Below are 26,618 nucleotides of genomic sequence, written 5' to 3' on the forward strand. Positions count from 1 at the left end.
CAGGGTCTGCTCCCCGCGGGCGGGGGAGGAAGGGGGGCGCCGAGGCCGCCGCGGAGCGGGGGAGCGGCAGCGCGGGGCGGGCGCGGCGCGGAGCGAAGCGGGGCCGGCGGGGGCTGCGCCTCCGCGGCCATGCCGAATAAAAACAAGAAGGAGAAAGTGAGTCGTGGGGATCGGGAGAGGCCGAGCTCTGCGGAGAGGCTGTGGGGTGCAGGCCCCGCGGGGAGGAGGGGCCTGGGGTGGGGGGCGGCAGCGGCGAGCGGCGCCCGTTCCCCAGTGCTGGGAGAGCCGCGCGAGGGGCAGCCCCGGGTGAGGGGTAGCTCCCTCCTCCGCTGCTGTGTGCCGGCCTCCGCCTCCCCCCGGGTGCCGGGGAGGGGGCAGCTCCCGGCGGGGCCTAGTCTGGGGGTGCCGAGGCGGGGTCCTGGTACCGTCTCGCCGGCGGCCGGCGGAGGGAGGGAGTCGATGGAGGGCGGCCGTGGGTTTGGCGTGCGGGGGAGTGCTGGAGGGAGGGGATGAGAAACGTGTCCTCAGCCGGGGCTGGCTGAGGCGGAGCGGGGAGCGGGGGGGGGGGGTCTCGTTCGGGGCTGGCCCGGGGGCGTTGGGGAGGGGGAAGGGACTATTTCCACGGCAAGATGAGGGGTCTGTCCCCACGGCTACTTGCCCGGGCCCCGTCCTGGAAAGTTTCGCTGCTGCGTAGCTCTGGCTGTAGTGGGAGTTGTGCTTGGGGGATCTCCATAAGTATTCAAGGAGCACTAATCGCCCCTCGGAGTCTTTCAGCTCCTTCTCCTGACAGTAGAATGAACCTGGCTTTGGCCCCGCTTTGCCTCAGGCTCCAGGGAGTGATTTGTCTGGCGGCTACGAAAGGGGCTTGCACAAGTTATGATCGCAGAAAACTTGTAAATCCGGCAGGAAGTTAGCTGAATTACTCTTTATTTTGTGTGATAGGCAATTAGCCATGAGTGGAAGTCAGAAACAGTGAAGTGTGCTGTCTGCCTCAGGCAGCTGCTGCCCCTCTCGACCACTTCTGTTTGGCTTTTAGTTTGTCAACGTCATTTTAAAATTAGATGTAGGGAGGTTGAGTGTTGTGGTTTGTGGGGGTTGTTTGCTTTAAAATTTTCCCAATATCCTTGGCACTTTCCATGTTGAAAACATTGAAGCTTTTCACTTTTCTCGGAGTACCAAATCTCAAAAATGGGTGAAGGATTCAAGGTAAGTACAATGCTGTGAGGCAGAAAATTGATTTGTGGGCCCACTTCTAACACTAGACTTTCTAGTCCTTAGAACAGACAAAATAATAAAGTATAAAATGTGTACTATACTGATGCTAGTTTCAAAGCTAAAGGAAATATAAATGTTTCTGAACCAAAAAATCAAACACAGCAAGGTAGTAGAACTAAGTAATTTCTTAGAATCACTTAGGTTCGAATCACTTGCATTTTTTATCCCTGCCTGCTTACCTGTGTGAAAGCTTGTCTTTATAGGTGAGTTTTGAGGCATAAATAAAATTACAAAGTCTTTCTTCAGATACCAAATGTTTAAAGTGCCTTTGTAGAGACTTATAGTTCGATATTATCATCTTCCAGTTAAAGAGTATAATTTTTATTCTGCCAATTTTATTACTTTCAGCGAGTGTCTAAAAAAGACTTGCAAATCTATCTAGATCTCCTTTTTTTAAGAAAAAACCTGAAACTGCAAACTTTTTTTTAAGGAACCTGCAAAATCAGTCAAGAGTGGAAAAAGTGGCAAAGATGGACAAGATAACCAAGAACATGAGGTAAATATTACTAAAAAACATAGTATTTTTCACACTTACTTGTAGTTACTTCTAAAATGTGTTTTAAGTTTTTCTGCATTGTAATTTTAACATGACAGGTAGTTTTGAGGGAAAATCATTGTGGAACTATTGCCCTGGTATTTGGTAAGATAAGAGACAATGCTTTTAAGGAAGTCAGTTTTATTTAGAGTAAATAAATATTTGCTTGCTACAGTCTTAAATACTCATCTTTTTCCTTTTTTGGTTATGAGATGTACATCTGTCTTATTTTCTGTTCTTACTGAGTTTTGAGCTTCTCTTCTGTCGTTTTTAGAATCCTCTGTAATTCCCAGAGGTCTCTTCTCTCAAACTGTCGATGCTGGCATGTCAGTTAAGTGTCAGTAGCCTGGTTTATTGTCAGGAGACCTTAGGCTTAATCAAAGGCTGCCAGCTGTTGTGTTGTGTGGTTCCTTTTTATAGTTATACGACGAACTATACAATTTTTTACTAATTATTCTGTTGATTTATTTATTTCTGCATTTCTCTCTGTTTTGCCCACCAGCAAGGCACAGCAACTTGAAAAGGGACGATTAAATCATTATTCAATTGCACACATTCATTCAGAAACTTAGAGTTAGTACTTTTGTTTGATTTGGAAATCCACTGTCTACATGAATTTCCTGAAATTTCCTTTAAAATATTCATAGTAGTTTGAATGTAAAATGATTGACTGAAAAGTTATGTATTTCAGCCTCTAAACTTGTCTTGATACTTTAGGATAATTTTGAGAACAAAAATACTCAGCAGCTTTTCTGTTTCCCCTGCTCTGAAATGACTCTTGGGGTAGGTGGGTTGGACTATTTATTGTATGCAGTTCAGTGAGTTCTCATTTATCTGCTGTGCAGAGCGATTCATGCTATTGCCATAAATTAAGATCATTAAAACTTGTAAATTACGTGTAAAAGTATTTTGGTAAATTCCCCTAAGAATGACTGAGTTATGATGGAGCTACTAGAAAGGATCTTAGCTACTAGGGTGGCTTGTAGAATGAAGAGGGAAATGTATCAGTGTAGATGTTTATAGTGGTATAAATAGATGTACTTCATTGTGATGTGTTCTGTCTTTATAGAATATTGCAATAGTATTAAAAAGAGTCTCACTTGGCCATAATTTTAATTCCTGTGCAGTTGTAAGGCTCATAATTGTTAGTATATTTGCAGTATATTTGTTGACTACTTATTTTCTCAAGCTTCTGAATGACAACCTTGCTGAAACCAAGACTTATTTTTTTATTCCCTCTTGGTACTTAAGGATTGAGTGTAAAGATCCCCAAGATAATAAGTGAAGAGCTTTGTATGCTAGCCAAAAACGTATATGTGGGTTTCTTTGTCATTTATTTCTGTCTTTGTAGACCTAGATTTTTGGGTTTTAAATTTGAAATGTGAGAGAGATTAATCTCAATTGAAGAATATGTTTTACCATACACTGTTTCTTTTGTCCATCCTGGTAGAATTCTCAATGAAAAATACAGTTCACTTGTCTATGATTTTTGATCATACGTGAGCAGAGGCTGAATTGGAAAGGAACTGGGAATGTGACTGGCACAGTACGGTTCTCATTCCCAGTGGCCATTATTTAGTCTCGGTAGTTTTGAACACCTCAGTGCTTGTCTCATTATCTTAATTAATAGAGTAATTGCACACAAATAGTAACGTAGACTTTGCATTCTAACGTGGCTGGCTGTAATCCTGCTGTATGTTAGATGGTGCTTATATGAGCAGAAAGGATATAAGGCTATTTATTAACATAGTGAAGATTGGTAAATATGGAAATATTCAGGAGCATGCTGTTAATACATTTCTAGGTTTGCTTTCTCTTCAGAAAAAGGTGTCACGTGTCTTTCTACTTATATTTTAATATGGCTTTTAAAAGAAATCCTTTTCTAGACTGTGAGTAGGTTTGGAAATATAACAGTTCATTTCAGCTTTTTGTTTCTCAAAATGCATTTAATGCATATGCATTTAATGCAAATGAAGTTAATGCAAATGGTAGATTGTAAAGACTAGAAACCGCCTGCTATTCAAAGAACAGGGACAACACAAGCATCAGCAGCCCACAAATACTTTATTTATAGACAGTTTTATAGCACTTAACTAAATTCATGATGCCTTGAACTTCTATAGATAAAAAAGTACAACAGTTCTTGGTATTTACAAAAATGAGTATGTGTTTTTCCTGTCTTGCAGTCAAGGAAATGAGGGTTCAGTTGATGGAAGCTGTACAGCAAGTTTGAAAAGGGATTGAAATGATTCCTGTTATACCAGGTCCAGAATGCCCATTCTGAAAGAGGGTGAAAATCACTTCAGCTGATGGTTCTTGCATTAGCTGTGCGTAGTAACTCAATGTAATACTAAAAAAGCCTTGGTACATGTGAAGTAACATGGATCTTCCTTCTGAATTACTATGTGGTCAGCTGCTGATGCTCGAGGATAGAAAATTAGAAACAGAGTAGATGCATATGTATGATCTTCCATCCTGGTATACTTTTCTTTAAGCCAGTATATGGTTTACGAGGTTGTTTAAATGGAAGTTGCGTAAAACTGGTTTTAAATTACTGATTATGTAATTGACATTTATATATATATTTAATATATATTTTAGATTTAGGGTTTTTTTTCCCCCAAAATCCTGCTTAATGTCCCGTAGATAGGAGGTCTCCTATTACTTTGATTATCCTTCTCTTGTTTCCATCTACTGTTCTGAATTTTGTGACACAGGTACCAGAAAACTGCAGTCTGTATGAGGTAAAGGCACCTTGTCCTTCTGTACCCAATGCCATTTATTCAGTTGCGTGTTGCTCTTTACTGAACACTTAAGGAAAAAGCTGTCTTGTTTTGAAAAGACAGGTGTCTGCTATGGAAGGCAGGAGCCTCTTCTGAAATGGAAAATGTGAACCCCCTCATTCTGAATGATTATAATTTTGAAATTAAAGGGTTTTCAGGCAAAGATATGGGAGTAGGAATAACTTTTTTTTTATTAGTATGTATAAATAAGAGAAAACCAACTAGAACTTAATAGGAAAATTAAAATAAATGTAGTAGTACAAAAAACACTGACAGAGTCAGAATATAACTTGACACCCTGTTGGTTAGGGTGTTGGTAGCAGTCTGGTTAAGTGGTGGCTGTAGTCCTCCTGGAGTGACAGACATGCTTTTGTTGAAGCAGTGATCTTGCAGAAGGGTGTAGTTTTATTCTGAAGGTCTAGTGGTGATGCAGAATGGTCTGTTTTTCTTCTGGGAATCTAGTGGAAAAAGGTTGATGTGGTGTTCTAAGTGTCAGATTATATCCAGGTAGGAATGCTTGGCTCCTCCCCCTGGGTGGAGCATCTCACAATGGGATGATGTAATTTTACCAGTCATGCAGTGAGACTCAATGTCCCATTAACAGGAGATACTCCCCTGGAGGGATAATGGGTCATGGAAGAGATAAAGAACGTTGTTACACTTGGTTTTAACAGCTGGTAATAGAATACATACTTTCGGTTACATCTTTCATTGCAACTTAAGACAAAAGCTAATATGGTTAAGCTCCTATCTAAGCTTATTTTGTAACCTGTTAGTAAACGTTAATAAATTAGACTAAATAGTTGCCAGAACAATTAGGTAGAACCTCCTATTTCATCAGTTAGTCCAGCATATTAGTGTCCTCAGGTTGTGAACAAAGGTTTAATCTGTTTATTTCCTCACTATGGGATTAATGACTCTACTCTGGTAAATTCTTGGGGCCTTTGTTTAACAGTGCCCAAAAACTATATTTGCACCAAAAACTAATACTGAAAATTAAATACCCTGGGTGTGGTGATTGTCCATTCCAACACTTAGTACCTTGTGGGCATATGCCCTGTGATCTAACTGGCTTTTGAAGAATTATTTGTCAGCTGGATAAGCTTTGTTGTAGAGTTCTGTTTTGTGACAGGGGTGTGGAGGTCTCCTATTGAGTTGAGGCAGTAGTAATTTATGGACAGTCTAATTTTTTTAAAAAAGGTGACTTGGTAATATTTAATGACTGTTGAAAAGCATGACCTTTTTTATCTCTAGAAAAACCTAACCTAACACCTAAAATAATTCAAGTGCAGTACTTCAGCAGGGGTTTTCAAATACTACCACTGGGTAAGGAAGTTAAAATTTTAACCCTATATACTCTTTGTTTCTGACTGTTTTTTGTCTGTGGGAGAACAGGTGCTAAAACTTGCTCTTTTCACCAGTCACTGGAACAATCGAAGACAATTAATTCACTACTGTGGTTCACCTGGGGGGATGGAAGAAGTAGCTGGTAGCCATTCATACAAGACAATAGTCTTGTATAAAACTAGGTGACTGTGAGTGATGGCTTCTTCTGTGTCTAGCTGGACTGGCCTAAACTGGCATGAAACTTTTAAATTTAATTTGTATTAATTTTCAATCCAGATGCTGAGTAGTCTGTAGAAGACAAAGACTATTTTTGTTGTTTGAGAAAGTATTGGCTTGGTGACTATCAGCAAATTAAAACAGAAATTATAACTCATTCTCCTACCATGCAGAAAAGCAAATGGAAGACTAATGTGGTTTTGAGGAGCACGTGTGTGTGTATTATTTTGTTTCCACGTGCTGTCCTTGTTGGTTTTTTCTACTTTAAAGGTATTTTGTGGGTTTTTTTGGTTTTTTTTTTCTTTTTAATATGGGCAAATTGAAATGTAATAAAATGCAAATTGTATTAGCCATTTTTCTTGCTGTGCAAGAAATGGATTTATTGACAGCATTTGTTGCCGATGTTGGACTACAATCACTGCCGAAACCAATTTTAAAAATAATTTAAAATCTTTTAAATGCTGATCCATGCTTCTATCCTGCCACTGTCTCACAACCATAGCTTTTCACTAAGTTTATTACTGTAATGGCTTCCAGTGCTGAAATTTTGTAAGGCTTTATTTTCAGAAGTTTTTCTTCTGCACTTTTTGAGGCCTTTTTAATTTAAAAGATAATTTCTTAAGCTACTTAGCATAGTGGTAATACTTTCCAGTAAATGAAATTGCCAAAAAATTACAGAAATCTCTGTTTAATGAGCCATCTTCAAAACACTACAGCACAAGTAAGGATTTTCATTTCATCCTTCTGAAAGAACCTCCAGAGGTGGCTATCCAGTTTTCCATGATCACCTTTCCTATATTAGCCAGCACATAGTGGGGAAAGACTGTCAGTATTCTCACTACTACTTTGAATGATTCCTGATTATATGAGCACATAGAATTGTCACTTCCATTAAAAGTAAGAAATTACAAAAGGAATGAATAGTAGAAGCAATGTTGATGTCTTTTCATGCTTTTATTAGCTGAGATCATATGTGGAAGTAACCTAACATTTAATGGAAAGCAAGGAATAGACAAAAGCAATAAATGCAGCATTATTTTGTGACAACAGGTTTCTGTGATCAGCAGCAGAAGTTATTTATAAAGTTGAGTGGATATCCTCTATATATGCTACTTATTTTTCTTATGTTTACTGTTTGAGATTTTCATTGTGGTGCTATTTACCCTCAGAAACAATTATACCTCACCTTGAAGATGGTGCATGGGGACTATTACACAGTGTCCAGTTTGAGACTAGAATTTTCTACTTCAGAATTTTTTTAAGTTGTATTTGAAAGTCTTGGCACAAGTACTAATTTGGCAGTTCGTTTAGACACCACAGCTTTGGAGATTGGGGAGGGGAGAAAGTTCTGGGATTGTTTTCTCTTCCTTGTTATCATGTATTAGGACTACTCCTAAATAATTTCTGGTAATACTTTCTTGTCACAGATAAATATTTATTCACTTATGTAAAGCATCTATCATTTAGGCCTTTTCCAGTATTGTTGTTCAGTTGTAGAATCACGGAATGGTTTGGGTTGGAAGGGACTTTAAAGACCATCTAGTCCCAATCCCTCTGCCATTGGCAGGAACACCTTCCACTAGACCAGGTTGCTCACAACTCCATCCAGCCAGGCCTTGAACACTTCCAGGAGTGGAGCATTCACAGCTTCTAAGGGGAAACTTCCAGTGCCTTGCTACTCTCACAGTAAAAAACTTCTTCCTGATATTTAATCTAAACCTACTCTCAGTTTAAAGCCATTCCCCCTTCTCCTGTCCCTACATACCCTTGTACAAAGTTTCTACATCTTTCTTGTAGGTGCCGTTCAGGTACTGCTGGAAGGCTGCAGTTAGATCCCTCCAAAGCCTGCTTTCTCTAGGTTAAACAAACCCAATCCTCTTCAGCCTTTTTTCATAGCAGGGGTGCTCCTTCCCTCTAATCATCTTTGTGACCCTCCTCTGGACTTGCTCCAACAACAGCTCGATGTGCTTCCTGTGCTGAGGACCACACAGCTGGATGCAGTGTTCCAGGTGGGGTCTCACCTGAGCAGAGCAGAGGGGCAGAATCCCTTCCCTCCCTTGCTGCCCACGGTGCTTTGGATGCAGCCCCGCACACGGGTGGTTTCTGGGCAGCCAGTGCACATTGCTGGGTCATGTCCAGCCTCTCACCCAGCAGAACCCCCAAAGCCTTCTCAGCAGGGCTGCTCTCCATCTATTCATCCTCAGCCTGGATTGATACTGGGATTGTCCTGAGCCTGGTGCAGCACCAGCACCATGTGGTCTTGTTAAACCACATGAGATGGGCTCATATCTCAAGCTTGTTCAGGCCCCTCTGGATGGCATCCCACCCTTCAGGTGTGTCAGCCCACACACCAGTTGGGCTGTCTCTGTAACTCAGTAGCACTGCTTTTTGGATACATTGCATTCATCATCTGTGAAGTGTAAGATTGTTCCTCATAGAAGCTGGTGTCCTTAACAAAGAGGTACATTTAGCACTGACAGGCATCTTCATCACATAACAACCCTAGCTCGGCTCTGGTTCTTCTCCTTACTGTGTGCTCAGTGGTGTGCCCCAGCTGGACAGCAGAGTAGCCAGTGCTTTCATGAGCCAGTCCCATGCAGTAGTAGATAAAGGTGATCTCAAAACTGGTGGTCTTGCATTTGGAAGAAGACATATATTATGAAATAAAACTGAAATTTCGAACAACTGGTCATCTCAAGTTTGAATCATGGAAGGGCTATAAATAGACAGTGTTAGACACCTTATGTAGCTTTCTAGGGCTATTAATTTGGGATTTTACTTGTAACTTGTAATTAGCAAAACAGGATTTTAAACCAAAGCTGTGTATGAAGCTGAGATGGATTTTCTCTCAAATCAGTTATAACTGATACAAAATAAAGTCTGTGGGCTTTGGAGTGGGTTTGTTTGGTTTTAAATTGGTGTGCCAACTTTTTTAAGAAATTAATTTGAAAACTAATTTTTTATCATGTCTTGCAGTTCTGATTTTCTTTCCTAGAGAGATTATTTTAATGGGTTGATATAACCATTAAAAAATACTTGAGTGTATATACCTTTAGGACTAAACGGGGAGCTATTTACTGAGTAGAGAGGATGGCATATGTGTTATTCTTAGAGCACCTACATAGCTTTTTGTATTTAACTTCTGTAATTTTCCTATTTGAAATTTTTATTGACATCTTGGCTTTTTTGTTTTGGGAACTGGAATTTCCTTCTGTGTTCCAAGCAAGGGCACGTTAATACTGAATAGTGGAGGAGTTAGCTTAGTGGCATTTGTTATGGAACTTGAACATTATGCTTTTAAAATTAATGGCATTATTAAAGTGTACCAAACAGTGCTGTACACAAGTATTTTATTACCTAAAATGGACTGCTTCTGAAAAAGAGGATCTTATGCCCTTCTACTTCTTACACAAGGCTGACAACTACTTGTGTAACATAGGAGGTGTGAGAACTGTGTGCGGTTTAGTATTTGCTATCCTCTGCTTCCTAATGGTGTTTTTAAGCTCTCTGAATCCTTACTGAATGGAAGCAGCACAGCAATGAAGGTAAAGGATGGTCTAATCAAAAGCAGCAAAGTGACTTTCAAAATTGGATACCAGCGTTTTGTTAACTGAAAACATACTTTTATCCTTTGTTTCAAATTGCTTCTCTTAATTTTTTTTCATAAGAGTTAAAGCCTACCACTCAGGGAGTACTCAGATGTACATTAACACATGTAATACAGAATTATTAAAGTAGTTACATCTTAAAGAATACAGTGAGGAAAAAACAGGTAGCTATGAATTTACCCACACGTTCACAGACTGAAAACATACCTTGTGTACATTTCCCCCCCTCCATTTCATTTGAGGCCAGAATAAATATGTAATTCTAGAAATCGGATGGTAGGCTTTGGGGCTTTTTGAAATCGGATGGTAGGCTTTGAGGTTTTTTGGTTGTGTGTCCTTCCCTGCAACAGGCTTAGAGAGGTATTCATAGAAACCAACCATCCAAAAGCTAGGAAAAAAAATCCTGGCCTATTCCTGAATATGCTTCTTAAAAGATGACTGCCAAATATTATCATATGCTACACATTTATGGTGACTTTTATGTACTTCCTCACCACTTCTCATTTTATCAGTCTGAAATACTGACACGTAAGCTTCTCCAGCGACATGTAAATTAAAAGCATGATGAGAGCCAAAGATGAAATTATTTGGTGTAAAAGTTCTGTAGAAGCAGTTAAGGTTATTATTCATAGAATCATAGAATGGTGTGGTTGGAAGAAACTCATACCCACCTGCCATGGGGAGGTACACCTTCCCCTAGACCATATTACTTGTCATGGACTATAACTCTCAAATAGTATCTAATACAAATAACCAAATTGGTGGGCAGGAGACGAAGTAAAAAAAGATTTCAATATGGGTGTGTGAAGTGAGAAGCTTCTATGAATAGATCAGGGAGCACAAAAATATGGATCTCAGTGGTAAAGCCACATGTGCAGTTGCCTTAGCTCATCAGTAGCTGTATATATTTAAATTTACAGTATAGGAGTGGGTGCCTAAAGCAAATGAGTTAGTGTGTGATTTCCTTCAAATATGGGAATCTTACATGTGTATGTGTGTACATGGGTATGTACACATATATATATGTGTATATATATAAAGAACAAAGGTAGTTTTTTTTGCTTTGGTTTTTGTTTTTTTAAAGGCTCATCAGAGAAAAATTATAAATGAAAATCAAGAACTAAAGTAATTTAAGGCAGATCATCCTTTATCCAGATTCTTAATATTTGTATTAATATAAATATTTTAAAATAATACTTAGGACATTATTTGGTTTAAAGCTTATTTAATCAGCTAACTGGTGGTTGCAGTTTTTAAAAACTATTTTTAAATAGTTTTTAAAAACTATTAAAACTATTTTTTTTCTAAGGCCATTTCTTGCTTTGAAGTTTTGTGATAGAAGATACATTAGGAAACAAGGGTTGGCTTTGCTGCTTTTGTGAAGTACCAGGTGCTCACTGATGGTGGTGTTTTAGCAAATGCAAAGCAGTGTGAATCCACTGAAGTCTGAGCCTGGGCACCCTCTCATCTTTGCCAGTACTCTGTGACCTTGGGCTGAAGCTCTGAGTGAACAGAATCAAATATCTTGTTGCTGGAGTAAACTAGATAAAACAAAATTAGGTTTACAAGAAGCAAATGGAAAGCAAGCCTTATGCTACTAATATTTAATTGTGAATGTAAAATTATAGTGTATTAATGTCAAGGATGCAGCACACTAAGCTGAAACATGGGATTGGTTTGGTGTGTTGCAAGTCCTGTCTATTACACAAATCTGTGATGATACAGTTCTTTAGAAGATAAAATTTGAGGTCTGTGTAGAAGCTACTAACAGGAAATACAAGCAATGCTTTGTGTTGTGAAAAATAAGCAGCAATAAGAAAGGCAGAAGAGCTTCAGCAAGTTGTGGATCAGTCTTCTTAAACTGGTTTGTGACTGTAACGTTTGTTGTGGGTACCCATCCACAGCGAAGAGGCCCAGATGGCCTTCACTGCTTGTAGGACACATCCCAGTCACTGACGCAATTCAACAGACTCCATGCTGTCTCTGGCAAAACACTAATGGAACTCCATAGTTAGACATTGAGAATAGCCAGCAGTAGCACTGCTGTATGTAAATGCAAAGTCATGGTTGTTAAACAAGTACTACAACATAAATCTGTGAGTGCCAAAATATACAACTTTGCCATTACTATCCTGTTGAAAAGTTAATCTTTTTGCTTATTATAACAGATCCTCAGAGCTTTAGGATGCAGCTCTTGCTGTAATAAAAACATAGTAAGTTATGCTGAAATGTTACATTGGATAGTAATCTCAGAGTGCTTAACAATAATAAGTGTATTTGCTGGAAAGGGAGATGCAAAGATCATTCAATCCAGGTATCATTCTGGCAAATGATATTGTTGAGGAAAAACAATAGACATCTAAATTGCCATCTGTGTGAAACCACCCAAAGCCTTCAGCACCATAAGCTGCCTCTCCAGAGACTCCTCCCTAAGTTGTCTGTCCAAACTGGCTTGTGGTGGTAAAACTAGTGAACAATAATGGCATAGTAGCAAGAATCCTTAACAAAGAACTTCAGATACATCTGGTGTCCAAAATGGTACCCTGCAAACTTGTTTCCCTGTTTCTCTGCTGTTTTCATCTATGTTGTTTATGGATCAGTGTGTCCTTTTTTATATCCAGTATACTCCATACCAAGCTTTGTATAGTTTGTACTGATTCTCTGTATATTGAAAATCCTGATGTTAAAAATCATACCTACTTGCTCGATAATAAACTCTGCCAGTACTTGTATGTACTAGAATTGATGCAGACTGAAAGCTCTGTCAGGCCTTACCTTTAACACCATTAGTAAAAAGAGTTTGTTCTGATGTTATCCTCTTGGAGCTCATGTTGAATTGCTGCTGTTAACAACACAGAACTGCAATCAGCTGACAAATACTGCTCTCCTGGTTGTGTTGTCTTGAACAACTTTGCCTTTATCCCAGCTGCTGGTGTCCCATCACCAACCCACTTCTGTAGGCATGGCGTGGATATATTTACCAGGTTGATGGTAGCTGGGCCATATGCCAGATACAATCTGTCCTTGTTCCTACCCCCAAATTGGTAAATGAAGATTTGCAAAGGAAAGAGCTCTGTGGTAGTGTTCAAGATTCTTGGAGTGTGCAGAGATTTTCACACTACTTTGAAGTTACTGCAGAGGGGAAAGAACTACACGGAAGGCTCCTTAACTGCCCTCCGCCCATTTTGACTCCTTGATCTTTGATTTCAGTTCTCAAGAGATTAAATTAAATTCAACTTCTCAGCCTAATTACATTGATTATGTGATTATGTGTTAAGCCTCAACCTGTTAGCCAAATTATTTTGGTTTGGTACATACTGGGCCCTTACAGAGTTTTTAAAATCAGGTTGTTAATGTCCCTTTCATGTTTTGTGATTATCTATGTTTAGTTTCAATAACCTCTATTTCAGTTTCATTGTAAGTATGTTTTTGATATAATCCAAAATGCTTTCATAGCATTCTGAGGCTGCCTTGGCAAGAAACAAACTCTTCTGGGTGCTGTAGATCAGACCTCTATTTATCTTAATGAAAAATAAGTCCATGGAGGCTACTTACTATACTAAAAGGAGGAGAGGGAAGAGATTAATTCTGCATTAAAATAAGCATTTTCCCTCTGTTTCAGATTCAGACTGATGATTCTTTTAGTGTTCTGTGCTTTTTGCTCTTGTATTTCACAGGGAACCTTAATCATGTATGAATTGCTACAGGTACAGATTTCGTAGTCTAGAGTTTTTTCTCAAGGTTTTGCTGCTGCCATTGTGGAATGGTGTGCACACTGATACAAACTTGAAATCAGTGGTAATACTTCTTAGAAGGCAGAAACTTGCATATTAGCCTTAGACTGATCTATGTAAAGAAACACCAGATAGGGTGCTGCCACCACCATGTTTCTTCAGGCAGAGGATCTCCATTGCCTTGTGCTTAGGAGATCTGATTTTTGTCACTAGTAAGCCATTCAGTTATCTTAATCTTTTATGACGGATGCACCAAGGTGATTTTACTGTCATTTTCAAAACCTCACCCTGCTCTTACTGGTTTATCTTAGAAAGCACTATGCAAACTTGGTGTATCATTATAGAGTTGACCCCACTCAAGGCTTGGCTTGACTTTTGATTTTGTGGATCAGAAGACTTTGTGTCCTTTGGTCTAATTCAGTTATTAGTGAGTGTGCTTTGAAAGGTAAGGTCAGAGTTCTTCTGGTTGCCCTTGTTTGTCAAGGTAGCTTGAATAGCACTTTGGGGAGACTATCAGAAAGGGAAAAACAGGTTCTTCTGAAAGACTTACTGATGTACATGGCATGCAGGGTGGATCCTCTTTCGAGGTCCCACCATACTCTCTCTTGTGTCTTAGATAGTTGTCCAGAAGTAAAAGTTGCATTGTGGGATGCTTGATGATTGCCAGTTTAATTTAAAAAGAAAAATCAACTGTAACTATAGATGTGGTTGCTCTACTCATATCTTTCTTTCCCTGGTTGCAAATTCAGTGTTGTGTTCTTATCTTTACCTGCCTGTGTAATGTCAGAAGGGTGAAAGATCCAATTTTGCTCAAAAGAGTGATGTCAAGAAAAGGAATGTACCACATTCTGCTTGATGCAGGATTCAAGGGATGAAGAGATGCAAGAGTTATCTACCTTGAACTGTTGTGACTGGCAGGAAACCTTCTCCCCACCTTTTACTCTCTTGAATTAATTTTAAGCTTAGTCCTGAGCATTGAGAAAAGTAAGCTGTATACTTTCAATTCTTAAAATGAGAATTTAAAAGTTGAATTCACACTTTGGCTGATTGTCTTAATGTTCATTGAAGTACATAAAGGTCTAACTTTTCAGAAATAAATTGATCAGAAAACCTGAGGGTTGTGTTTTAATAATGATTTGAAGAAGTATTTTCAATGTGACATTTTTTTCATAGCAGTTTGTGCACATTTTTAGATGTTTATCAGCACTTTTGAAATTGAATGTGTCTGTCTATATAAACATTTGAGTAGGAGGGAGCTGTTTGCCAGAACAAGGGCAAGAATAGGTATTGCTTATTCTAGTCTTAAGAAGAGAATTGATAAAAGGGTGTCTGCAGCTTGACTGTTCTGGTGTCAAATACATTGAACTGTCCACTGATGTAGCAGAATGTCCATCATTTACTCTTGGAAGTTGTGGTGTCTGTGGTGGTTTGGTTTATTACTGGGGGGAGGAAGCTGAGCTTGGCTCTTCTGTCTGAACTCAAAGGCACCGTACTTCCATAGAAAGTGTGTTACCTTGAAATCTTTAGCAGATGAATACACAATTGTTAATCTGAATTTGTTTACCTTTTTTTAAGAGATGTGATTAAAATTGCTGAGCTTTGTGGCTTAAATCAACTTGGCTCACTTTCCAGGTGCTCTTCTATCCAATGTTGTCTGTAAGCCCTGGAAGCCAGCTCTTTTATGGTAGCATCATAATGCCAGTTGCAGAGGTCATTGAGTACAGCTGTGTGGCACTGAAATAATGGTTTAGAAATTTATTCTAGCAGCTTTCTGGTATATGCTGGCTGACAGGAGCATGACTGAAAAGCGAGGGTGATCATGGTGGGAAGGAGTTGGATAAATGGTCCAGTGATTCAGGGCTAGAATTACTCTGGAGTCATCACTTCTAGATGGGAAGTTGCCATAGCAACAACAAATGCTTTCTTTCAACATTCTAATCAGAAATGTTACCCATCCTCTTAAATAACCACTTTTGGCTAATTTTAGAATTTTTCTGCCATTTAGAATACTTGCTTCCCTGAGATGTGTGCTACCTTAGGGTACTGTAGTGTGTGCATGTGTGCAGACACATGACAGCACCTGTTAATTTGAAATGAAGAATTTGTTTGGGAATAGAGGAAACAGGAAAACAGCTTTTCCTGTTCCAAGTAATGAAAAAATACAGGTGGCAATGGAAAGTAGCCAGTTCAGAAAAACACCATTAGGCTCAATAGCAATATTGAAAGTACAGAATCCTGTGCAGTAGTAGTGTTAATGAGGCATCTTAATTAGCATTTATTGCTTAATACTCAGTAAGTCATTGCTTCCTAATTCTTAATGCTGTTTTTCTTTTAGCTTAGTCTATTAATATTTTTGTTTGTAATGCTTTTTAAAATTTCAATTAATGGATAGAAATGATCTTGCATTTCACTTGTATTTCAGCATAAACATTTTAAGCATTTAGTGTCTGAGATTAAAAAGTGAAATAGTCTGAAAAATGCAATGTAACAAGTATTAGTTGTACATAAATGCTTTCATTTTGCTGATGTATTCTGTTTTTACTGGAACAAGATCTAGAGTGGTTTTGGTAACTGGGACTTAAATATTCACTATTGTCTCCCCTTATTTGTTCTATAAGGCTGTATAAGGGGTTTTGCTTTTATAATATTAAATTTGCAAAATGGTCATCTTAAACATGTTTGATGAAACTTATATGTTGCTTTCAGTCATCTTTGATATATTAAGTGCTGTGTATATAATATAATACAATTGTTAATCTAATCTTGAAGCATGTATTCTTTCCCAGTCATGTTGCTAGAAAAAAAATTGAATGAAATTACGTGGAGACTCAAAAGGTAGATATTTATGTATGGTAACGTTTCCATGCACACTAAATGTATACACTACAAGACTATGCAAATTGCTGATGAATAAGCTTTTCTAAGAATACTTTTCAGAACATGAAGAAAGTTGGTTTATCTTATTTTAGCAATATCTCTATGAAAATGCCAGTGATGGTATTTCATGCAGGAATGAAGCTGCTTTCATACCTATAACACTTAACAAAATTCTAATTAAATCAAGTCAAACTGCCAAAGTACCAGTGTTACAACTTAATTTCCATCATGAATCCCATTCCCATCTGATTTTTTTTTTTCCCTATTACTTATCTTGTGGGCAATTTCTGAGAAAAATATGATCTTTCCTGTAAGGAAGAAGTGCCAAGGTATATTTTAAGACATGTGTTCTTCTAGTTTGCAAATTTGAGAGATTCTACAGCAAATTAAGGGCCTACAAAATGAATTACAATGATATTGCAGCAAGAGAACCTTGCCAGCTGTTTCTATATTTTTAGTGTAGGTCACTCCTAGATGTTTTATCATTTTTGTAATGAATGTCATGAAATCATTCATATTTTAAAAGTTAACTATTGCCTCCTTTGAACCTGCTTTTCCTCCTAAAAAAAAAAACAGGGAATGAGAAAGGCAGTACCACAAGTTCTGACAGGCTTTTGTTAATGATGCATTTTATTCAGCTTGAGAGAGAGCACTGTCAAGTGTAGTCAAGGAAATAACAGCAAACAGGAAACCTGTAGTGGGAACCATTTTTCTGGATTTATGTTATAAACTTCATACAGAGGTACAGTGACAATCTAATAAGTATTATTACAGTAAAAGCAACTTGCTTCAAGTAGGCAGTAAACCACTACAAATATTAATGTATGTTTTAGAAGCTGTTAAAGCTACTACAATAGTAAGACTCACTCCTTTAACTTCATAGCAAACCTGACTGCCCTAGCCAAGCTTAGGACTCTGGCAGCAAGGCACAGGATGAACAGGCAGTGGAAGGTTCACCTTCTGTGCATAGACAAGTTTCTCTGGTCCCTTCGAAGATGAACTTAACTACCTAAGAGACTTCTCAGGGGTGGAGAGGTGAGAGTAGTTGCAGAAATACATTATTTGAAAATTTCTTTTCAGTTGTCTGGTAACTTCAAATAAATGGGCTACTGCATGTACCAAGGTGAATTATTCCCATCTGTATGAGGGCTGTGGTACAGAAATGAGTGCTGAAAAGATGAGCAGAACAATAGGTGGCAGTACATTCAGAGGATAATGGATACAATAATTTAATTAAGAACATATTAATTTTCAGTTATTTCTGTGACTAAAATGGCTTTTAAGAAGATTTTTATTTCTAAGTTCAGCTATAATTAACTGCTTTAATTTCTTTTTAAACAGGTGTCAAACAAAAAATCAAATAGCACTCCTCCCCCAGCACAACTATCTAAAATCAAAGTACCAGCACCACAGACTGTAGTGAAGAAGGAAAAGCGTCAGAGTTCTTCAAGGTTTAATGTTAGTAATAACAGGGAGCTTCAAAAACTGCCAGCTTTAAAAGGTATGTCTTTCCAAAGCAGAATTACTGTTGTGGGGAAATTTGGGCGTGAGACCGAGAAGCATCTCAGTTATCATACTGCTAATATGTGGACAGCATACATAATATATCAAGTAAGCACATATGCAGACTGCACATACTTGCACTGGGTGGTTTTTTCTTTTGTCCTATCTGCATTTGAGGACTTCCAGTATGTTGCCTTCTTGCCAATCAGTATGGCAATGTCTGTGTGACAGCATATTCACTCATCTCACATAAAAGCAGAATACTTGGGCTCTCTTTGCAAAATATTAGGCATCTGTACTCAGTGCAGTGTGCTCAAATCTTGTTTTGCTTCTGATAACATTTCTCTTGACATTGTTAGAAGACCTGGTCTATCAGTATGTATGGGTCTGTTTTTCCTAAGCATGGGTCAGGTATGTACTTTTTAGTACATACGAATTTTTCCTTTGTTGATTTTAAGGCTTTGTTATCTCTTAGATTTATATTTACTTCCATCTGTGACAAAAAGATGATGATAATTGATGTCTTTTCTCTTATTAACCCAGCTTTTATCATCTTTATTTGCTCTGAAGGCTTATTTAGAGGAAACAAGAAAAAAAAGACAGTTTTGAAGTGCAGTGTGTAGTGCTTTACAGTGTTCAAGACTGACAGTGAAAGCCTAATAGATCAATGGAATACACAAGTAGTACTGGTGTAGGCAATGAGAAATTATTAGGGAAATTACTGGATTCTTTCCTCCACTCATCATTTTCTTAATATAATATATTAGTGTTTCTTGAAAATAAACTCTCAGCCTATCTGAATTATACTGCATTTCATTCAGATCAAATTAGATTGCAAGAATTTCTCTTCACACAGATACTGTTTTTACAAAAAGAATCTGTATTCTACAATACACAAGATGCTGTTTAATATATTTCAAGACTAAACTACTGTTTATTTAGTTAGTTAATTTCAATCGATTTATTAAATTTTTTAATATGAATATTTAGCACCACAGATTATGAATAATATGTTCTGTCTTTTAAAGTGACATAGAAGGTTCATGCAGAAGCTGTGACAACAGGACATGAGTGATATAAACAAAAGACACTGAATTAAAGTAGTGATTCTTATAAGAAGTTATGCCTACTGCCACATTGACTAGCATAACCTTTTGTTCAGACTCAGCCACAAAGAAAATAATTTGTTTCTTGGTCCTATTTTAAATACAGTGGTTCTAGTAGTGGCTGGGGCTGCAGCTCAGGGATACCAGAACTGAGCATGCAATTAGAAGCAGTGTGGACAGAGAGCTGGAAATGGAGAAAATGAGTGCAGACAGGACAGGGGAGAGCTAATTCATTCTGCAGTGGTAAAGGTGAAGTTTAAGATCTGTTTCTTACTCGGCTGTGTTGCAGTTTAAACCAGTAGCATGTGTACCAGTGAAGTACAGAAGAATGCATGATTGTAGCTGGAGGAGAGAGGAGTAAAAAAAAGAAAAGAAAATTCTTAAAAATTGTCTGAGGTATTTTCTCAGAGCATTCTAGCACTTTTTGACACAGTGTACCTATTTGTGAAGAGATGGTAGGAGTATTGTGCATTCTAATTGCCGTGAGTCTACAATCACTCCCCACACCCTCAGGTGAAAGAAATGAAAAGGTCTTGAGCTTCTCCCTGGTGGATGGCTGGTGCTGTGTGTATGTCCCCAGGCTGTCAAGGGCCAAAGTTGGTTATGGAGCACTGGTGCAATTGTTGATCTAGTGAGGAGTAGTAATTGCCACCTTTTACTGGTAAAGGTAGTAATAGCTTTATTATCAAGCTGTACCCAATCTCATGGATCATACCAGATGTCTGCGTAAATGGCCGTGCTCACTGCATGTGCTTACTCCTGAAGTAATTCCAACCTACTAGGGCTGCTGAGAATACTGTTGGGGCATGCTGTTTCTCTAAAAGATTCTTGATACTTGTCCCTCTGAGAGATACTTGACTTGATGTGCATTTAGTGGATCAAGCAAGTTAGGGAAACTTTCAACATCTTTAAGTGTGTTGTTTAATGTCTGTGTCTGAACAGGAGTTAAATTGGATTGGCAGGCTGTAATTTAAAGGACTGAAATGATGAAAACAGGTTTGACTTCTATGAAATGCTGGGAAGAACATAGTGTTCCTTCAGATTAGCCGCGCTTAACCAGCTTTCAAACTTCTGTTACTCATAACAGGTGGCTGTAGTACCTGGGGAACCTTTCTTTTGTCTGTAGTGAAATAAGAGATGTGTCTTTTCTTATAAATGTTGCATTGACTACTGTGCAGTGTGAGGTACTTTACATGAGACTGTATTTTAAGCACAAAATATAGAATGGAGTTGGCTTTGCATACTTTAAGGTCCCTGTTACATATGTGAAAGCTTGTAACTGGTCAGATATCTAAAATCACCTTTCTTCTGCACCACAGGTCTGGAGATGAGGTCACTTGAAATAGTGGGAGGGAAAGGAGGAGCTGCCAAAGTGGCTTTTCATCAGGATTTCTCATTTTTTGATCTTCAGGCATGTTGCAAACTTTCTCTTGGGTGTTAACAAAAGTGCTGCTTATAAGCTTCTGGAAATACCAGCATATTTGCCCTGGTGACTGGTATTAGTGGGGTATGATTTGTGAACATTGGAGCAATTTATTATTAATGTTACGCACCCTCAGATTATCCAGGAAATGGAGGAGCAGATAGCTCAGATAGTGCACAAAGAAAAGGAAATAGATTATGAATTAAGGAGCTGTGAGAAGAGAGCTGAACGTAGAAAAGAGAAGTCTCTGATGTAGTAGGTTTGTAGAGCATCAAGATCCATATATTAGTGAAGCTCCCTGCAGCACAGTGCAGTGCAGCCAGATTTAGTTGGGTAGAACATGTAGTTTGCTTGCCCACAGGTAACTTAGAAGTATCTCTGGAGAAGTGACTTCAGAACAGTGTCAAACATCTTGAAAAGATCTTACCTATTTTCACCAAAAAAATAAAAATTCTGTGCCAGCAAACTTCTGCTTTGTTGATTTCTGCTTATCCAGTTCGCTTTGTTGGCTAACATTGGTAATACAGATAATTAAGTTACTGAAAATTGACTTTTGCTTTACATTGTTTATGAGGAAAAAAATTACTTACTGGACTTAAAGATGCATTTTATTTTCTTGTGATTTGAAAGCTTGCAGATTAATGCTTTGTTTATATCAAGGATAAATGGCGAAGGGATGCTTCAGCCTTTAGAAACTTAGCAGTTTCTTCATTTTTGATTTCCTGAGAAAGCAGATTGTAATTTAGGATATGTTAAAATTAGTATATTAAATATAAAATATTAAAATTACGTGAAATTTTTTAATTGTTTACCATTTTAAAGATCTGTTCTTTATGAAATAAACAACATAAGTTCAGTATTATTATGTAAATAAATTTTAAAAGTAGCGTATCCAAGCTTATGCATACCTGAGTACTGACACAGTGAAGGAGTTTGTGTTCTTTGCAGATGCTCAATTCAGCTTTATGCAAGAAGCTTGAATTCATTGTTACATTATTGGTAATTTTTTCATTGTAAATGAGATTTTTAACTGTGCAAACAGGTGAATGTACTTGTATTTGTATGTTATTTTGCATGAATGTGTTGATTTTAGTAAACAGTAAGTGCACTAAACTGTAAAATAGAAATGACTGTACAAAGTGGTGAAATTTTTAAGGATGTGGTCTGAATCTTTACAATATGTAAGAAAATTTCACAATGAGAATTTTTAAATATAATATTAAAACACCCTAACTAGGATAAAATGTTTTATGCACTTTCAAATACAGTTGTCACAAATCTAACTTTAACCTTCAAGTAATACTCATTAAAAGGAATGTTCTCTGTCAGTTCTAGAATAATAAATTTGAAAAAATAAGTTAGTACTACTTAATATTCTGAAATGTTGCAAACTTTCCCAATGAACATATGTTAGTCATGCATATGTAAATTTGGTCACGATTCAAAAATACGCTTTTTTGTAGCATTTTCGTATATACTTTTCTAAAGCTGGGTAAAATCCTTTTACATCCAGATAAAGGCCTCTTGGGATATGGTGTTGTGATTTAGTTTGTGCATTTAAGATTGGGCTTTTTTGTTGGTTTTATTTGGGGTTTGGGGGTTTCTTTCAGGTAAAAGGGAACATTGTTAGATAAGATAGAGATTGGACATCAGCTTTTATTTACAAATACAATTCTGAATTTATTTTTAGTTACTATTTGCCTCTTGGAGTTGTACTTTTTGATCACAAAGATATGGATGCAGTATTCTTACAAAGTTTTCTATGAAGGTAGGAGCTTCATACCTTCATGAATTGAAGCTACATTGACAGCTGAGTACATATGTTGTACATGTATTTATATGACTTTATTGCTGAAAAGTATAGAATTGGTTTTTTAATGTAGAATATCTGCATGTGATAGGATTAAACAGATTCTGGTGTTTTGTTGTTGAAGATCTTGCCACACATTTTGATCAGTTCTGGTTTTGATCTTCTGATGATGTCAGTTTCTGCTTTAGCGTGGTTTTAATATTAGAAATACTATTAGTCATATCCATTTGAAAAACTCAGAAACAACAAAAAAATATCCTACCCAATAAAAGTGGGAGGTGGAAAAGAAATGAACATGACTGGTCATTTTTCTGAGCACATTTCATGCAGAGAGCATGGTTCGTGGTTTTTTTCAAGCAAAGACTTCAGAGCTCTGCCAAATTCTGACTCTGTTCTGTGTAAAAGAACATCAGGGTAGTGTCTCAACTTGTCTGCCTGTGATACAGGACTCTGATAGGGAGGCAGGCATTATTAAAGCTTTCCTAATGTTTTTAAGTTGTAAATGGCTGTCTAGGAGATAGCCGTGTTTTCATCGTCTGTAGAATATTAAAGTCTTATGAATCAAAATTGCAGAAGGGGTGATTCTAGTTTGAGTCTGATACCTAGAAAACAATTGTACCAAATTTTAAATGATAAAACTATTGAAACTGTGAGAAAGGAAAAAGTGAGAATTGCTCAGGAGGTCAGAAATGTAAAATTATTTTGTGTTTTCTCAACTGTAAGATAAGTAAGCAAAACTGATACCAAGTAAATGGGAAAGCAAGTCATCTTTTGTTCTCAGTACTGTAGAGAAATTCAACCATGAATGTTGAGAATTTCTACAAACTCATATTGGAATATGTTTAAACTTAAGCAGAATGTGTTACCTGTTCATTTAAAAAGAGCATCTATTTTAATGATACGAAAGAGACTGGATGTGTGCAATATAATTGAATTTATGAGAATCATGGCACTAATGGACTGCTTAGGGCTTTTGAGGTGCATTTTTCATATAAGCTGTTGAAATTGGAGATCTCAATGTTTAAGGTTACTTTCATTGCAGAAACCTACTCCTGTCACTTGTAATTTATGTAGAGAACAAATATGCACTACTTTGGCCTTTCCAGTTTAATTGTACTTCTTATGCCCATGCATGGCAATTAAGGAATTGTGTCCGGCTGCAAGTTGGTAGCATTCCTGTTTTGCTAAAAGTATTTTATGCAAAGTAAGATGGTAGATTATACAAGATAATGCTGCTATAAAATATAATTTGCCCTAATACATAATTAATTTAAAAGGCAAGACACTGAGGCAAAACAAATTAATTCTCATGTGAAATACCAATGAATGCAGTTTCATGAAACAGATCATTCTCCTTTCCCTTTTATGTGATCTATAGTGGAGTAACTCAGTATGCTAAATGCTGTCCTTCTGATCCTGACTGTGTTTGTGCTTTTATATGTTTCTTTGGCAGCCCAAAGTTGTATTTAATTTTTTAAAACAAAAAGTCCATAATGGAAAATACTGCAGAAGCTTGTTCTTTCCTATATCAGTATGGTTGTGTCAGTGAATGTATGTATTATATTTTGTGAAGGAACTGTGGAGGCTCTTTGTCCTGTTGCTTTAGCAACTTTCTCCTTGAACTTTGATCTTAAAAGCATTATCAGTATGGCCTAAACAGACTTTCCTGTACTGATTTTTCTTTTAAATGTTTAAAATATTAAAATTTGTGTAGTAAGCATATACGTTTTTTAAACAAAAACCAGACAATTGTTTGGTGTTCATACAGAAACATATGATCTATCAGTAGTTATAAAGTAATTAATATTAAAATATTTAGAAATTATCCAGTCTGAATTCCTATGTAGCATTTTAAAGATTAAGAAACATGATCGCTAGTGAATGAAGAACTACCAGAAAAAACGGTTGTAGAGGAAAAATACTTTGCTTGAGTGTGTGAATTCTTTTCCTTCAGCTAGTTTTACATGAAATCATAGGCTTGGATTAATGAACCGTTTTTCATTTCAACTGCCCTATCAAACACCTACTCATTAGTCAGCAGCTGAAAGTGTTAGAAGAATGCACTACATCTGTCACTGGCAGTATTTCCTGCCAAACTTGTTTCCACTGAAGTTTGGATAGAATCCATAAAAATACGATTTAAAATGTGGTATTGTCTTATTTTCCAGATTCTAACCTGTCTCTGAATTCAACTCTCTTAAAATGCCTTTTATTATGCCCTCATTCACAAAAGGAACATTTTGTTCCATTACATAGATCCTCATTACAATCAGACCTACATGTTTTTGCTGCTGCACTGAACTGTTCTTCTTAAGACCTCTACAGATCAAACATTGAATTTATACACGTAAATACCAATCAGTGGTTGTTTGATAACTAGCCTGGTTTCAAATTTTTACTCCTAAATGTTGTTTTTGCACTTTGTTTCTTAAAAGTGGTATGTGTGACCTATGTAATAAGGCCACAGACATCAGTGAGTTTGGTGTTATTTTGGTGGATTTTGCACAGGACTTGATCAAAATAGTGTGCCAGTATTTGAAATGATCTTCTGCAATCTGCCCTAGGAATTTGTAGCAGTGGTATTTTTAAAAGAGATTTCTTTTAAGGTAATGATTTTGTGTTGTGCAGCTTACTGAACTCAGCCAATATCTAATGTTTTTTCTCCCTACCCCCACTCCCAAAACTTCTTGAGTATACATGATTGATTGAAGGAAAATGTGGCAGTGTTGAACCTGTGTGCTACACTGACCATGCAAATATTAGGAAATCCAGATAGAGACAGGAAATCCAGTCACAGACGTTTACTAATTCCTCTTTTAACCAATTTTCGCTGTATTAGAAGGAGTGAATATTAAAAATTTTTCAGTGAGGAATTGTCTTTTGCCATTCTTTGGTCTTGGAAATTTTTTAAGGAAGCTGCATAATAGTTCATATCCCTTTAATTTATCCAGGTAAGTATATGTTTCTTATCTCTGTATTTCTTTTGATAGCTAGGTATTAACATGGTGTTTACTGCCTGTTTCCTTGAAGAATTTCTTGGCTGTCCTTTGGAATTGAGTCAGAACCTACCTAATAGGAAAAGCCTATATCATTCTTATTGCTACAGGTTCTCCTCCAGAATATGTAGCATCCAGTACCTTTCCTTCTCTAAAACCAAGTTACCATCTTTGAGTAACTCATTGTTTAGGGTTGTGATGAGACTCATGTTTTCTTTTAGCCTGACATCATTTATGAGAATAGTGAGTTTCATGTAGGCTGTAATTGGAGGGGGGAAAAAGTAAACTACATTGCTCCTACCAGAAAAAGCAAGTCATGTTTATTCCTGTCCCCTTTTTTGGCTGGCTGTCTGGTGGGCCAGATAATGGAATCAACATGGCTCAAACTCACCATTTTCTCATTTTAACTGTGCTCAGTTTCCTAATCTGGTTCAGCCATACAGCTACAGAAACCCTTGTACAGCAATTTCAGACAGTTGGGCACCTGTGCCTCAGAAGAGAGGGGATTGCAGCAGTAGCTCCTATAGGTTCAGCTTAGACTGCCATGGAATTCTAAGTTAGCAGAAAACTAACCTGACAATAAAGTGGCTTTCTATTGGTTTAGGGGATTACACCAACTCAGCTGGTGACCACTGAAGCAGATGAGAGCAAAATGTTTTCAAATGTAAAGAAGAGAGGAGTGCAGGAAGGGGCCTGAAGCAGCCTCCAACAAGGCTGGCTTAGGTTGATGAGGAATAGCAATTTCAGCAATTGTGGAATTATGGCATTAGTAACCTTAGAGCTCAGACTAAATGTCCTCCCTTCCTCTCTCAATCAAAACATGAAAACTCATATACTCTGAGAGGTAACCAACCCAAGTGTCTTCATGTAAACAGAAGTTTGTGTAATTTAAATTATCTTACGTTGTTGATTCTGCCACTATCAGTTGGAATAGTAGGTGATGTAAAGGCAACCTTTGGGCCAGTAAATTTTCTGTGTGTATTGTGGGGGAGTGAGAAGCAGGGTGAGTAGTTGTTTTTTAAATCAATAACCCAAATGGAGTGTTTGTTTTTGAAAAAGTGGTACATAGCCTCCAAGTGTAAAGAGTATTCATCAGCTGTAATGCTGGATCCTAACTAAATTACCTTTAAGGTCCCTTCCTACAAAAAACATTCTATAATTCTAAAAAATTACACAGCTATATCCTGAGAACTTTATAGGATTTTTCCTTCATTCCCATCATTGGAAAGTTAGAAGTGATGAGCAGGGTTCAGGGGAGACCTGTAATAGCTACAGTTTCACTATATTGTCAGTATGGGTTTTTTTGTTCATTTAATGCTAAAAAGGGATAGCTGAAGTTAATACTGTTAATACTGCAACAGAAATGTCTTCATAAATTTGTTAAATTAAGCTCTTCTTCCTCACA

At 37.5% G+C, this 26,618-nt stretch overlaps 1 protein-coding gene across 7 annotated transcripts in view; it reads left to right on the forward strand.

Annotated features, from left to right (window-relative positions):
• The first annotated feature begins 3 nt into the window (after nt 1–3).
• Nucleotides 4–26,618, forward strand: part of PPP2R5C (protein phosphatase 2 regulatory subunit B'gamma) — a 76,635-nt gene continuing 50,020 nt past the window's right edge. The window contains exons 1-4 of one of the 7 annotated variants that reach the window (XM_086892139.1): nt 34–156; nt 1,706–1,771; nt 17,717–17,876; nt 22,098–22,175. In XM_086892139.1, the coding sequence (XP_086748265.1) occupies nt 130–156; nt 1,706–1,771; nt 17,717–17,876; nt 22,098–22,175 (331 nt within the window). In that variant the 5' untranslated portion in view covers nt 34–129. Of the gene's footprint in view, nt 157–272; nt 422–609; nt 1,207–1,705; nt 1,772–17,716; nt 17,877–22,097; nt 22,176–26,618 lie in introns of those variants that run through there. The other 6 variants (XM_086892134.1, XM_086892136.1, XM_086892137.1 and 3 more) reach the window with 6 other exon arrangements.

This window comes from Cyanistes caeruleus, chromosome 6 (genome assembly GCF_971803275.1).
Source record: "Cyanistes caeruleus chromosome 6, bCyaCae1.hap1.1, whole genome shotgun sequence".
NCBI lineage: Eukaryota > Metazoa > Chordata > Aves > Passeriformes > Paridae > Cyanistes > Cyanistes caeruleus.